Genomic DNA, 15466 nt, shown 5'->3' on the forward strand with positions numbered 1-15466 from the left:
ACTAGCTAGGGGCCAGCCCTATCATTAGGCAGATTAAAGTGAACGTTTCAGGCACTAAAAGCCTCCCAGATGCTCTTTCAGAATTCTCTAAATGCTGCCTTGTGTAGAAAAAATTGTATATAACAATGGACCATATATTTTGGCCTTCAGTGCATTTTACAGCAACTCCAGGGAGTCCCACTAGCAAGGTAAACAGCCAGAAATTCTAGAATCTGAAGTCCCAATTATCCAGGATACCAGAAGTACAAGTAAGATTGTACAAATCCTACAGTATGAACAATGCAGTACAAGTAGGACTGCACTCTACTGGAACGCTTTTCCATTCCTAGAAACTGATTTGCTACTTTTGTGCAATTTGTACTATTTCAAGACAAGCCTATGAGTCGTTCTGCTGGTGATCATGAAGGTTGGTGGATTTTGGGAGTGATAGCCCAAAAGTAACTTTCATTTCTTCATTTGTGTTTAACATCACCCACAGAAGCTAGTGCTAAATCTCTACAGATGGTAAGGTATACAAAAATCTTTTTTTATTTGTTCCCCTTCTGGCAAACGATGTTCCTGCTAAATATCTAACTGCTAATTTTCTGACTACTTTAGAATGTAATGAACCCTGCTTTTCCAGAAGAATATTATAGCTCAGTTTCCCCTCCAAGTAACCTTCAGAATAATGTTAATTCTGGAAACAAACATCTTTTTTTTGTGTGTGTGTTTAGTCGTTTAGTCGTGTCCGACTCTTCGTGACCCCATGGACCAGAGCACGCCAGGCCCTCCTGTCTTCTACTGCCTCCCGGAGTTGTGTCAGGTTCCTGTTGGTTGCTTCGCAGACACTGTCCAGCCATCTCATCCTCGGTCGTCCCCTTCTCCTCTTGCCATCACACTTTCCCAACATCAGGGTTTTTTCCAGGGAGTCTTTTCTTCTCATGAGATGGCCAAAGTACTGGAGCCTCAGCTTCAGGATCTGTCCTTCCAGTGAGCACTCAGGGTTGATTTCCTTTAGAACTGATAGGTTTGTTCTCCTTGCAGTCCAGGGGATTCTCAAGAGCCTCCTCCAGCACCACAATTCAAAGGCATCAATTCTTCGGCGGTCTGCTTTCTTTATGGTCCAGCTCTCACTTCCATACATCACAACAGGAAAAACCATAGCTTTGACTATTCGGACTTTTGTTGGCAAGGTGATGTCTCTGCTTTTCAAGATGCTGTCAAGATTTGTCATCGCTTTCCTCCCAAGAAGAAGGCGTCTTTTAATTTCAGGGCTGCTGTCTCCATCTGCAGTGATCATGGAGCCCAGGAAGATAAAATTTGACACTGCCTCCATATCTTCCCCTTCTATTTCCCAGGAGGTGATGGGACCAGTGGCCATGATCTTAGTTTTTTTGATGTTGAGTTTCAGACCGTTTTTTGCACTCTCCTCTTTCACTCTCATTACAAGGTTCTTTAATTCCTCCTCACTTTCTGCCATCAGAGTGGTATCATCTGCATATCGGAGGTTGTTGATATTCCTTCCGGCAATCTTAATTCCGGCTTGGGTTTCTTCCAGTCCAGCCTTCCGCATGATGTATTCTGCATATAAGTTAAATAAGCTGGGGGACAATATACAGCCTTGTCGTACTCCTTTCCCAATTTTGAACCACTCAGTTGTTCCATGACCAGTTCTAACTGTTGCTTCCTGTCCCACATATAGGTTTCTCAGGAGACAGATAAAGTGGTCAGGCACTCCCATTTCTTTAAGAACTTGCCATAGTTTGCTGTGGTCCACACAGTCAAAGGCTTTCGCATAGTCAATGAAGCAGAAGTAGATATTTTTCTGGAACTCTCTGGCTTTCTCCATAATCCAGCGCAAGTTAGCAATTTGGTCTCGAGTTCCTCTGCCTCTTCGGAATCCAGCTTGTACTTCTGGGAGTTCTCGGTCCACATACTGCTGAAGCCTACCTTGTAGGATTTTGAGCATAACCTTGCTAGCGTGCGAAATGAGTGCAATTGTACGGTAGTTGGAGCATTCTTTGGCACTGCCTTTCTTTGGGATTGGGATGTAGACTGATCTTTTCCAATCCTCTGGCCACTGTTGAGTTTTCCAAACTTGCTGGCATATTGAATGTAGCACCTTAACAGCATCATCTTTCAAGATTTTAAATAGTTCAACTGGAATGCCATCACCTCCACTGGCCTTGTTGTTAGCCAGGCTTTCTAAGGCCCACTTGACTTCGCTCTCCAGGATGTCTGGCTCAAGGTCAGCAACTACATTGTCTGGGTTGTCCGGGATATCCACATCTTTCTGATATAATTCCTCTGTGTATTCTTGCCACCTCTTCTTGACGTCTTCTGCTTCTGTTAGGTCCCTCCCATTTTTGTCTTTTATCATGTTCATCTTTGCGCAAAATGTTCCTCTAATATGTCCAATTTTCCTGAACAGATCTCTGGTCTTTCCTTTTCTGTTATCTTCCTCTATTTCTTTGCATTGTTCATTTAAGAAGGCCCTCTTGTCTCTCCTTGCTATTCTTTGGAAGTCTGAATTCAAGTTCCTGTAACTTTCCCTATCTCCCTTGCATTTTGCTTCCCTTCTCCTCTCTGCTATTTCTAAGGCCTCGTTGGACAGCCACTTTGCTTTCTTGCATTTCCTTTTCTTTGGGATGGTTTTCGTTGCTGCCTCCTGGACAATGTTACGAGCCTCTATCCAAAGTTCTTCAGGCACTCTGTCCACCAAATCTAGTTCCTTAAATCTGTTCTTTTTTTTAGCTGCAAACAAGTCTGAATGCTTGCTACTAGGTACAAAGAGTGTATTATTTGAGGGTTTCCCTTCACCAACAGGCCTATAATAAATTTAAAGTCTATTATCTAAAAGTACTTTCTCCCCATGGATGTGGTGGCGCTGCGGGTTAAACCGCAGAAGCCTCTGTGCTGCAAAGTCAGAAGACCAGCAGTCGTAAGATCGAATCCACACAACGGAGTGAGCTCCCGTCGCTTGTCCCAGCTCCTGCCAACCTAGCAGTTCAAAAGCATGTAAAAATATGAGTAGATAAATAGGAACCACCACAGTGGGAAGGTAATGGCGTTCCGTGTCTAGTTCTGCCAGCCACGTGACCACGGAAACTGTCTACAGACAAACGCTGGCTCTACGGCTTGGAAATGGGGATGAGCACTGCGCCCTAGAGTTGAACACGACTGGACTAAATGTCAAGGGGAACCTTTTACTTTCTGGAAGAAAATTTGTTCACTTGTTATTTTCCAAACAATGCTCTTTGTGCCTTCAAGGATTTTGGCAAAGCATCTATCCGGAGTACTTAAGAAAAATCCTATAACAGTGCCACTTGCTTCCCCTGCATTTCCCAGATACCACCCTGTGAATGTACTGGCACAATGGAATGCGGCGCATCATGATTAACCTGATGGCCTTGTTAAGCAACTTTACTGCAGTTGGGATTCACTCAACTCCAGCAGTGATGCCCTTGTATTAGAAGTCTTCTATTTATGATTTTTGTAAAAGTTTCTCTGAGATATTTGAGGTATGAAACATGTTCATTTTAGAGGAGAGCTTATTGGCTGAAAGACCCTAGAGACTAATACAGAATCATTGTTCAGATCTGTCCTGCTTAATGTCAAAATAGCCATTATAGTATTCAATCTACAGGAGAAGAGGACTGCATAGGAAATCCATCTATCTTTGTTTTCTAGGCCTCTGTTTTCCCCACTCCTCTCCCCCTCTTTCATCACTGTACTGAGCTCAGAAAATGCTCTTCTCTTGTGTGTGGAAGAAGTACCTTCAGAGAAGCCCTTGAGCTGTCAGGAATTCCATTGGCGTATTTCCCTGAAATAATGCCACAGGCCAGCGGAGACCATGTCATCGCTCCAACACCTGAGAAACCATCAAAGAGACAAGATGGCACTGAGCGAATGTCACAAAGGTCACACGCACATGGCTGCACAGAGAAGCATTATAATTTAGAAAGAAGTGTGGAGTCTATTTTGTTTGCTTTTTTATGGGGGGGGGAAATGTGCTCAATTGATCATTCTAATTTTCAAAGAGCTAAGCCCGTAAGCTAGTGCTGCTGCTATGCCATTGCTTGCTTACTGTCTAGAAGATATTAGCAAGAATGGCAGCAACCTCTAGGGTGCTTCTCTTAACATCCCAGTCATGTTCTTGCCCTGTTCCATCAGCACATGCTATCCCATCAGCAGTCCAGCCAGCTTCCATATGAGGGAAAGGGCAGGGCTGCCACGCCATTCTTAAATTCATCCGTTGTTTTTTTCCTGGGCTGGCTGTGCTTTAATCCCAAGGCAGTCCCAACACACCACCGTGTTGCTGTCACGGGCTTCTGACAGCATACTAATAATGATAATAATAAATTATAGAGGAAAGCTATTACAGCAGCCAGGAAGACATGCTGTCACTCACCTCTTCGCTCAGGATAATTGCTCATGGCAAGAGATTAATTGCACTGGTGATAATTATTGAACAGCAGGGATGGTGAAACATTTTTGAGCATATTGCCTTTGCATGAAAATGATCAGCTTCCTATAGAACAGTGAAGTCTTCAGGCATTACCTATCTTGTGGTATAGTTCCGGCAACTGAACCTCAACTTTCTCTCTCTGGAAAAGGTGGTATTCTGCTTGTTCACACACTGGTGGGATCATATTAAATTGTCTCGCAACAGAATAGGCTTCCTAGGGAGAGTCAGCAGCAAAAGAATAGCACATTAGTAGCAACTTCTCCAGGGAACATAAGACAACATTAATCAAACCAACCCTTCCTCTTTCCTGAGTCACTGCATAATTCAGATCCATTTATTATGGCTGTGGTCTTCAATCTGTGTGATTAATTGATGAAAAAAACTTTTTTGATCAATTAAACAGGCACCCATGATTAATTAGGCAGCAGATTTATTTATTTATTTATTTAATTCAGGAGGCTTATTGTTAATAAAATATTATGAAAACTACAGATAAATGCCATCAAATAAGCCGCACAATCTGCATGATAAAGCATTATTTTAAAATGTTTGCATCTATCATGAAAAAACAAGGAAACACACCTTCTCTAGAGAACAATCCTTACATGCAGATTTTTTCTAATTTAATTGGCTAATTAACTGTTTAATTGGCTAAGACTCTGATAAATATGACAGACAAAGGAAGACTTCCTCATTTCTCTAAAAAAAACCAAGAGACTTGCACTCATCTCTACTTTTTGTCCTTGTTAAAAAAAACCCACTGAAAATAAAAATCCACCAAATTGCTGTGGTACTTAGTGAGTATTGAAAAACTGGTGATGGAAATCCAGCTTTAGACATTGATTATTTGTACTCTGGTGTGATTTGGTAGAACCTCAACACCATAAGGCTCACAAATGAATACCATAAAGTTCTTCTGCATGGACTTTTCTGAGAACTAGTGTCCAAAAGCAACTAGCTATGACTAATATTGCATGTAAATGATCAAGTTTTGTTAACAAAGTTACTTTTTATGTTTAATGAGTAACATTTAAGTTAGATGGAACAAGTATCAAGCAGTTGTCTGGAAGTTGAGTCATGGCAACTGAACTTCTTCCTTGTTAGACTGAAACGCTTCGCTACTCATCCAAGTTGCTTCTTCAGTCTACTACTTGGATTAGCAGTGAAACATTTCAACCTAATAAGAAAGAAGTCCAGTTGCTATGAATAAATACGATAGATAGATAGATAGATAGATAGATAGATAGATAGATAGATAGATAGATAGATAGATAGATAGATAGATAGATAGATAGATAGATAGATAGATAGATAGATAGATAGATAGATAGATAGATAGATAGATTGACGGACGGACGGACGGACGGACGGACGGATGGATGGATGGATGGATGGATTGACGGATAGGTAGAAGATAAATAGATACTACATAATTCATAAAATATAATGTATTTAAGTAGAAATTGATTGCCTGTATTGGGAACACTAAACACCAAAAGTGTTCATCTAATTCTTTTAAGTTTGGGCCTTTTAATATATATAGCCATTTCTGGGTCTGGTGCAGCTAGTGAGCAGTGATATGGACAAAATTTAGCCCTGATTTCTGCTGAAATTGCTCAGGAATGCTCTACCAGCATACATGCTGTGACACCAGAGAAGGTAGTCAAAGTCAATTACAGCAACTTCTTCTCTATAAAAGGGACTCTTGCTTTCTTCAGACCATATGCTCCGTACTGGTCATAACAGCTATGTAGTAACAGCTATGTATTATTACATATGTATTACTACATAATAGTTATGTAGTACCTGCACTATCGGAAGGCCCCTTGAACACCCTTTTCTGGGGACTGTGAGGAGAAACACACTATTGCCTTGTGGACTTCCCTTAGGAGTCCCATTGGTCACCCATGGGAGGAGATTGCTGAACTAGGTTTAGTCTAATGTAATGTTTTGCTGATGTTTAAAACTGGTAACATAGATGTACTGCTAATATCCTCTCAACATTTTGTTCCCCCACCCATGATCTACAAGAGAGATCTTTTTTTATCAAAAAGAGACAAAAGAAGTTTTTTTTTACAAAGTCAGTAAAAAGTGTCAGTGCATTACCTCCAGTATCACAAGCAGTATACTAATTTGTTTGATTGATTGACTGATAGATTGATTTATATACTGCCCATCTTCCTTCATGGACGACAACTTTCAGAATTCCCTAGCTGACATGACCACATACTGGCTGGGGGATTCTGGGGGGTGGGTGGGGGGGTTGCAGACCAAGAAGTAATTTTTCTAAATTCTGGTCTCTGAATACCAGTTGCTGAGGAACACAGGCAATAGTGTTTGTTTGTTTGTTTGTTTGTTTGTTTTTGTGCTCATGTCCTCCTTAGGGGTTCACATTAGGATTTGATGAAGTGTTGCATTAACAAAAAGGCCGTTGGTCTTCTTCATTAAAGTTCTTATATTTTGATGAAAAGAGAGTAAACACCAACTTTTGGACTGGAGGCTCTTAGCATTACCTACTCGGTAGCAATATCAGTTGTTCTGTTTCTACATTCTATTTTTTTTTCCATCTATACTAGTAGATAGAGAGAGTGGAAGACCAATTCAAAAACTTTCCTAGCAAGCAGTAAAAATAGTAATTAATCATTTGTTCAGAATTAGGTAAATTTGTTTAAATATGATTAATTTCGATAGAGTGCCAAAAGACAAAGCATTCAACATTTATTTGAACTGCACATCAAAAGAATTCAACAGTATAAAGAAGAAAACATGGTGCTAATTGATTAGAGAGACTGTAGGCATTAACTCCTAATACTTATTTTTAAAATTAGTATTTATTTATTTGTTTGTTTAAAATATTTTTACCTTGCCTTTCTCCTTAAAAGGGCCCAAGGTGGTACTGTAACAGTTTAGTGTTTTTAACAGCATTTAAAAATATAAAAAACCATAGTAAATAGGGAAGTGTTTTAAAGCTAATGAAAGATAAATAAAATAAATTAAGTGATAAAATGCTACAGATCAAGAAGTTACAAGGGAACGTGTGCTAAGTGGCAACAAGTTCATCTGCCCAAAATATCTGAGGAGATGAGAAAACCCAATTCCTTGAAAAAGCAGAAGGGTATTATTTCATTAGCCTTCTGAGGGTCAGACCAAGCATTAAGGCAAAAGCCATATGCACCTGTAGAGAGTGAATGCCTTATCTAATAAAGTGGTCCCTTGCTTAGCGATGTTAATCCATGCAGCAAAAATCACTGCTAAGCGATTTCATCACTAAGCGATTTTTAAAAGCCCATAGAAACACATTGAAACCCCTTCAATGTATTCCTATGGGCTTAAAACTAACCTTAAAGCGAAGATCCTCCATAGGGGCAGCCATTTTTGGTGCCTCTAAAGCAAGGCAAAACAGCGGGTGGCCATTTTGATACCGCCGATCAGCTGTGCGAAAATGGGGGCTTTGCGATGATCGCTTCTCCGCGATCATTGCAAAGCAAATTTTCCCCATAGGGACCATCGCTAAGCGATCGCTCTTGCGATGGCAAAAAGTCCATCGCAAAGCGATTTCATTGCTATACGGGGCGATCGCTAAGCAAGGCATCACTGTATTATGAAACAAGTCAGATTCTCTGCAATGTGAAGGCCTCACTGTATGAGATTCTGATTCCATGTCTAGAAGCAGTGCACTCTCAAGAGGAAAAAACTGTTTATTTTCACAGGATATTGCTTCAATCCACCTTTGACAAATTAGCTTGCTTTTGCTTTTCAACTGGTCAGCCAAGAGGCAGCACTGCTTTCTTTGCAAGTCTGTTTCAAGACCATAGCATTTGGAGATTTTCACAGTCTGAAGAGGTAATACTGCAAGAGGAGGATGTTTTGGCTGAACTTGTGACCTGACCCTCAGAAAAGCAAATAAAGGAGCACAACCTTCTAAAGGATATCCCCCCCCCAATGGAATTGTTTTCTCATTCATGGAATTTTTTAAAGGGAGTAATGACTAGATTGTTTCCCACTTGTACATATCTCATATATTCTCACCACTTTTTTCATCTCTTCTATTTCCATCAAAAGTCCATTGAGAAAGAAAAGATGGAATACCTCAGCAGTATCTTTTGACTGGTTATGCTAGGATACCTCTGTCTAGAAGTAGACTCAGTCTTGGGGCTGAATGCATAATTGATTAAACAATGCACCCCTAAAAACTGCTGAGCCTTTTAGAAAGCTGCATTACCATGATCTCCATGGCACTCCAGCGGGAGGTTCCCCAGTACATTGCCATTCCCTGGTTTATCACATGCGTCATAGCTCGGACAATTTCTAAATCAGAAAACAAAAGAAAACAATAATGAGACTTGAGAACAGATAACTGAGCTGTGCACAGTAATTATTGTATAATCATCATGAGAGCAGTGAATCACATACATAGCCCATATGTCTGTATTAATTTACATCTGACTATTCTCCCTTTGTCCATGGATAGACATGACTGGAGACTGGAAGCCTATTTCATTACATAACCAACACTTGTACGGCTTATTCATTCATTCATTCATTCATTCATTCATTCATTCATTCATTCATTCATTCATTCATTCATTCATTCATTCATTCATTCATTCATTCAATTACTTACTTTTAGTTGTATTTGCATACCACATTCCTTTAAGATCATGGCTGTGTACACAGTCTTTCTCCCTCCATTTTATCCTCATGAGTCTGTGAGGTATATTAGGCTTGAATATGGAACCATACAGTTCTAGAGTGTTACTAGAGGGAGGGACTGGTAAACCACAGTATCTTTATAATGAGAAAACTATAGCAAGGCCTGCCATAAGTTGGAATCAATGTGGTGGCACACTATTATTATTAATGTCATCCTTCAGTCCAATATGATTGGATCACACAAGCAGCATTCTGCAACATCTGAAAAGTTCTTGACCGAGGTGTAGGATTTCACCAAAGCTGTAATGAACAGTGATTGGGAGATATCACTATATACCCGTAATATTTTCTTCAAACCACAGGCTCAGAGCTAGGCAGTAAACAAGAGAACAACAGCTACTAAAGGCTATTTGCAAAATGCAAGAAGATGTTAATCGATGTAGATCAGTGACAACAATGCCAGAAAAATAAAAAGGAATAAGAATATAAAGTAATGAAACAATCCCATGATGGTACCATGACAGGCTATTATGTATAATTGTCTGCTTCTCGCCAATCATGGGGTTGATTTTCAGAGAGATGGCTCCATCACCATTAAGTGGCAGATAGACAGTCTGTATCCCTTGTCTATCTTTGCAACCTGCGTTGCCACTGAATTCAACTTCTCAAGAAAATGGGTGGCAGATTTTTCTGTTTGTGAAGATGTGAGATGATAAGCAACACTCGTCTTCATACCCACTGCCTACAGCTTGGCAACAGAACCCCCCACAGATTGAGCAAACACTGCACCTTTGTTTCTACTCAGAACAAAAGAATATCATCATCACAAAGATGGAACATTGCCAAAGCCATAATGCCAAATTATAGTTTCCCTTAGTTTGTGTATGTGTATGAAATGTTTACTTAATTTTGGTGCATGGGAAGAGAATAAACACAAAATTCTGTGACTCAAGTACTTTGCTCTAAGCCAAGGGTGGGCAATTAATTTCTATAGGGGGGGCACATGAAAAATCTGAACTGTGTTTGGGGGCCGAACCAACTTTGCTTAAAAATAAATTGAAACAGTGATGTTATGATTGTTTTTATTTTAAACTTGTTAATCTTCACAAATACTAAAGAGGTTTTTTGCAATATGTTAAAGATAAGCAACTGATCAATTTTAGACAAAAAGCTATAAATGGTTTTGATGTTCAAAACTGTCCACGGACCAGATAGGAGTGGCTCGTGGGCCGTATGTGGCCCTTGGGCCACGCTTTGCCCAGGTCTGCTCTAAGCAAACCTCACAGAACATCTGTTCTTGAGATTAATATATATGTTAACATTTAAAAACACAAGAGGGCGGCATTGTAGAAAAAGAGATACAATAATTCTAAGAATCAGCTTCTCAAGTGAGAGGCACTTCACTGAAGACCAAATTATACCATGGCTGCATTAGCTGAGCTTTTGCATAATTCCCATTTGTTTGGTCCTAGGGGAGGGTTTGAGGATATATGAAGCTACTGAAGCTAAGCAGGCTCTGTCCAGCCATTGCCTGCATGAGATAATGCTTTAGAACCCGTAGATGCCATCCGTGATCCCCACAAGAAAAAAACTATGTAACATTAACGGATTTCAATGGGTCAATTCACGCAGTCATTTAGCTAGAGTTGGGATGGACAGAATGGACTCTGTATTCATTTCATCAATATTAAGTCTGTTCCATCCTAATTCAAGCTGCATATAAGCAATTCTTTAAAGAGGACAAAACAAAGGTACCTATAAATACATGAAGTGGTTCATGAATTCATTGCCTTTTAATTTTGTAATTAATAGTTTGAGGCAGCAGCCACCACATGGTTTGAAATTAGACCAAGGAGTCTCTTGGGAGGGGCAGGGCCCCATAATGTCGCAAAAAGGGTGTGTGTGTGGGGGGGGGAAGATGACTATGTCATTCCTATGTGGCAGCAGAGATCTTTTCTCCCGTGCAAAGTCGCTATGAAGACTACACAAATGAAAAAATAGCCCCTGGGCTACCCTGAAGCATTGGTTGGTTGTTATTATGTGACACAGTCAAGTTGCTTCCAACTTAATGGTAACCTTAATAAGGTTTGCAAGGTATGCCTGAGAAATTCTTTACCAAGGTGAAATGCTCAAGGAAAACCCGTGAGTTTCCATGTTGAAGAGGGATTTGAACCCAGGTTTCCAGGGTCTTAGCTCAACACTCTGTCCACTATATTGTACTGGCTTCCAGGATTAGTTAGCAGAGTATACAGTGGTGCCCCGCATAGCGATGTTAATCCGTTCCGGATTAATCGTCACTATGTAGAAACATCGCTAAACGGAACGGAAAAAGCCATAGGAACGCATTAAACTCATCGTTCAACGAAGTTCCTCCATAGCGCCGCCATTTTCGCGCCCTTGGTAAGCAAGGGCAGGGCGCGAAAGCACTTGCGGTGGCCATTTTGGGCACCCGGCGGCCATTTTGGAACTGCTGATCAGCTGTTTAAAAAACATTGAATGCGAAGATCGGTAAGCGAAACACTTACCAATCATCGCAATGCGATGTTTTGCCTATTCAGAACATCGCAATGCGATCGCATTAGCGATCTAAAAAAATAGATCGCTATGCGGATTCATCGTTAAACGGTGCGCTCGTTAAGCGAGGCACCACTGTATTTGGAATCTTTCCCCACCACAAGTACAAGGAACGATTTTCCAGAAAAGAATTATCAATCTGCAAAACATCAGTTTGATGGCTGCAGATCATCATTCTGGCTGGGGAGGATTCTCGCAGTTGTAATCCCAAGAAATTTCTTTTTCTGTACTTTGGGGTAAGGACTAGCCGCATGGAATTTCACCTGCAAGAATTCCAAATTCCACTGCCGAGTTCTTGATTCAACAGAAGAATTTCAGTGCTTCTCACATCTTTCCATCTTCATTCTCACCTGCACTTCATGCCCGTGAGATCTCTTGATTTTACCGAATAATCATAGTTGCAAATTTATCATTTGGTTGCTATAGGAAACAATACCTATTGCTTAATAGGATCGCAGTGGCTCTTTGTGCCTGAAATACAGCTACATGGTCTTGACTACAGCTTTAGTTTGGAAAAAAATGTAGAAAAATCAGACTGAAAGGGAGATTTATCCCTGATGTGCACCATAAGGTCAAAACCTGTTGCATGTGTGCATATGTGCAAATAAGCAGTTCAGAGTATTTTGAACTGCACAGTTGCCATGGAAATGCCACACACTGTAGCAATAACTTACCACAATAGTTCCTAGTGGCCTGATCCTTCCCACTGATTGCCTGTTCCAGAGTAAGACTACGTACAATTGCTGTTTTAATATCTGAGCTTCCAAAAGAGTCCAAAATCACTGCTTGTTGCCATGGTCAGGTCTTTGTGGCATAAGAAAAAGGAAACATGAAAGAGCTGTCCACAACAACTGGAGAACATGAAGACCCCAGCTCACCCTGCCACAAGCACAAAAAAGATTTTTTCGGAAGAGAAGAGTCACCAATATTTCTTTCCTTAGCAAAGTGGTAGAGAGGGTGGTGGCTGACCAGCTCCATGCCCTTTTGGATGCCATTTCGTCCCTTCAGCTCTGTCTGGAGGCCGTATTGAAATGGATGCAGGTGAATAGTCTGAGGCTGAAACCGGACAAGATGGAGGTCCTGAGGGTGGGTGGCCCTGACATTGATGGTTTGGGAAACTCCCTCTCCTTTGCAAGGGTGACTTCTTCACCACGAAGAGTGGGGTTTGCAGCTTGGGGGTCCACCTGGATCTGGCACTTACCATGGAAACCCAGGTAGCGTTAGTGGTCTGCACCGCCTACTTCCATCTTCGGCGGATTGCCCAGCTGCGTTCCTATCTTGATGTGGGGCCCCTCACCACTCTGGTCCATGCGCTTATAGTCTCGAGATTAGACTACTGTAATGAGCTCTACATGGGGCTACCTTTGAGATTGATGCGGGAGCTTCAAATGGTGTAGAACACGGCGGCCAGACTTCTTACTGGGGTGAGAACACATCAGCATATCTCCCCCACTCTGGCTACCCTGCATTGCCTGCCCATTCATTTCTGCATTGATTTCAAAGTATTAATGATGACATATAAAGCCCTAAATGGTTTAGGACCTCGATATCGAGCAGAACGCCTTCTCCCACCTAAATCTACCTGAATCATTCGCTTTAGCCAGGATGGGTGGATGAGGGGCCTAACGCCGAGGGACCCTGGAGAGAAAGAAGAAGAAATCAGGCCTTCTTGGCAGTGGCTCCTGTAGCAGTCTACCCTCAGAAATTTGTGTGGCTCCCTTGCTGGGTGTTAAAGATCACACTCAAGACCTGGCTCTTTAGGTAGACCTTCCCTCCTGTCATTACCTAATTTATTTCTTGCCGTCTTGAATTGTATTAATGCTATTGTTTTATTTTATACTGCTATTATTTGAATTTCTGTTAGCCGCCCAGAGTAGATTTCGGTCTAGATGAGTGGGGTATCAACCAACCAACCAACCAACCAACCAACCAACCAACCAACCAACCAACCAACCAACCAACCAACCAACCAACCAACCAACCAACCAACCAACCAACCAACCAACCAAACAAACAAACAAACAAACAAACAAACAAACAAACAAACAAACAAAAAGTGTCTACATAAAGAGATTGGCACTATATACTTTGTTGGGGTGGGGAGTGGGGGGTGGGGAACAAGTATTTACCCACCCACCCCATTGTTACAATCAACAGGTGAGCTGCACTAAACAAAAACTCAGTTTTTACAGGATCTGTGCTCAGGTATATAGCCTGCATAAGGGCAGGAACCCTTCCTCTTCAGACCTAGTGCTGAAACTGTGATGAATGTGACAACAGGATGCAGGGGTGTAGCAAATTATTCTCACCTAAGTATGTTCACAGCACCAGGGAGTATCATGCCTAAATAGGGTTGTATTTTGATTGATTGCCCACATCATACAAAATGGCTTTATAATATATCAAACATTGGTCTGTCTAACAATAGTTTAAGAGATGGGGCAGCACCATAGCTGGCTGTAAAACTAGAAAGTGGAAGCATTATATTTTTTGCCAAACTGAAAGTCATACTGACACCAGATCTGTGGCTTTTCCATGCTGAATTTCTAAACAATTGTGAGTCAAAGACTTTACGAACTTTAGGGCAACAGATATTTATCAACTGGCATATAAATATTGACAGATAACTGCCCCCGAACCTTTGCTGGCTAGTTCTAAATTAATAATATTGTCTACCTGCACTGCAAACTTCTAATAATCCTACTGCTACTTCTAACAAAAAGATGAAAGCCCTGTAAATATTGACTTTGCCATGCATCCTTGATTTAATAGTTCACCTTTGTTCATCTGAAAGATGCAGAGTAGACCTGTGTGTGCTAAAATAACCACTTTGAAATCTTGATTCAAGTATCATTTAGTGAAAATGTGTAAACATATGTTGACAGTACCAATGCTCTTGACAAAATATAGTGAATTTAGCATTTTTCATCTCTAATATCTATGTGAATCCTTCGCACATCATATGAACTCTTGCTTTCTGGGATCACTTTTTGTTCCAAGAATTTCTTCATGGTTTGTCAAGACTGACAGATGAAGAAGTGCGGTGTTTACTTGCAGAGCAATCCATAGAGTTCCTGAGGGAAAAAATGCATGATTGCCTACGGTGGGAGAACTGAAGAGATGGCAACGAGAGATTTTGCTTCTTCAATGCATTATTGAATTGCTTTAATAATTCAAAAGTAAGGACAGCATACTAGGAGTCAAACTATACATTAAAGGATACCCATGTTTCCTATTTGTTGTCCGTTTCCCTCCCAAACAGGATTTACTTAGAGCTAGGAGCCTGGGCAGTTACAATTGTAAATTATACCCATGTTTATCTCTGAGTGACCAATCACAAAATAAAGCACTCAAGAATGCAAGATACTGAGGTAAGGTAAAGCCCATGTTTGTCGAACAGATTTTTTTCCCCACCATTTAAGGAACACTAGTTCTAAATACAAGTTATGCATATTGTTTAGTTTGACTCTAAATGGATAACAAACTGGGATTCATGGAAAGGAACTGTCTATTAGGGTGCAATCCTAGGCCAGTTTCCTTAGTAAGCCCTGTTAAAGCAATGCAACATACTTCTGAGTGGATTATTACAGGATTACACAGAAAGCCATTTTTTGATTTATTTTCACTTTGCATGTTAGATTCTTCTGCGGAGCTGCTCCCAGACTTTGGAACTCATTAGGAATGAGATTCTGTGCAGACAAATTATAAATCCCATTGGATTATTTTAAATGAGAAGTGTGTGTAAGCCATGATTTGTACTGCTGGAACAGATAGTTTTGCTTGACCTTTTTC

The 15466-nt window shown here is 40.8% G+C and overlaps 1 protein-coding gene across 2 annotated transcripts in view; it reads right to left on the reverse strand.

Annotated features, from left to right (window-relative positions):
• Window positions 1-15466, reverse strand: part of KCNAB1 (potassium voltage-gated channel subfamily A regulatory beta subunit 1) — a 231741-nt gene that overhangs the window by 8224 nt on the left and 208051 nt on the right. For both annotated transcript variants that reach the window (XM_072996106.2, XM_072996107.2), the window contains exons 10-12: window positions 8670-8755; window positions 4541-4661; window positions 3756-3850 (exon numbers count right to left, since the gene is read on the reverse strand). In XM_072996106.2, coding sequence (XP_072852207.2) covers window positions 3756-3850; window positions 4541-4661; window positions 8670-8755 — 302 coding nt within the window. The remainder of the gene's footprint in view (window positions 1-3755; window positions 3851-4540; window positions 4662-8669; window positions 8756-15466) is intronic.

The sequence above is a fragment of the Pogona vitticeps genome, chromosome 3 (genome assembly GCF_051106095.1).
Source record: "Pogona vitticeps strain Pit_001003342236 chromosome 3, PviZW2.1, whole genome shotgun sequence".
Classification (NCBI taxonomy): Eukaryota; Metazoa; Chordata; class Lepidosauria; order Squamata; family Agamidae; genus Pogona; species Pogona vitticeps.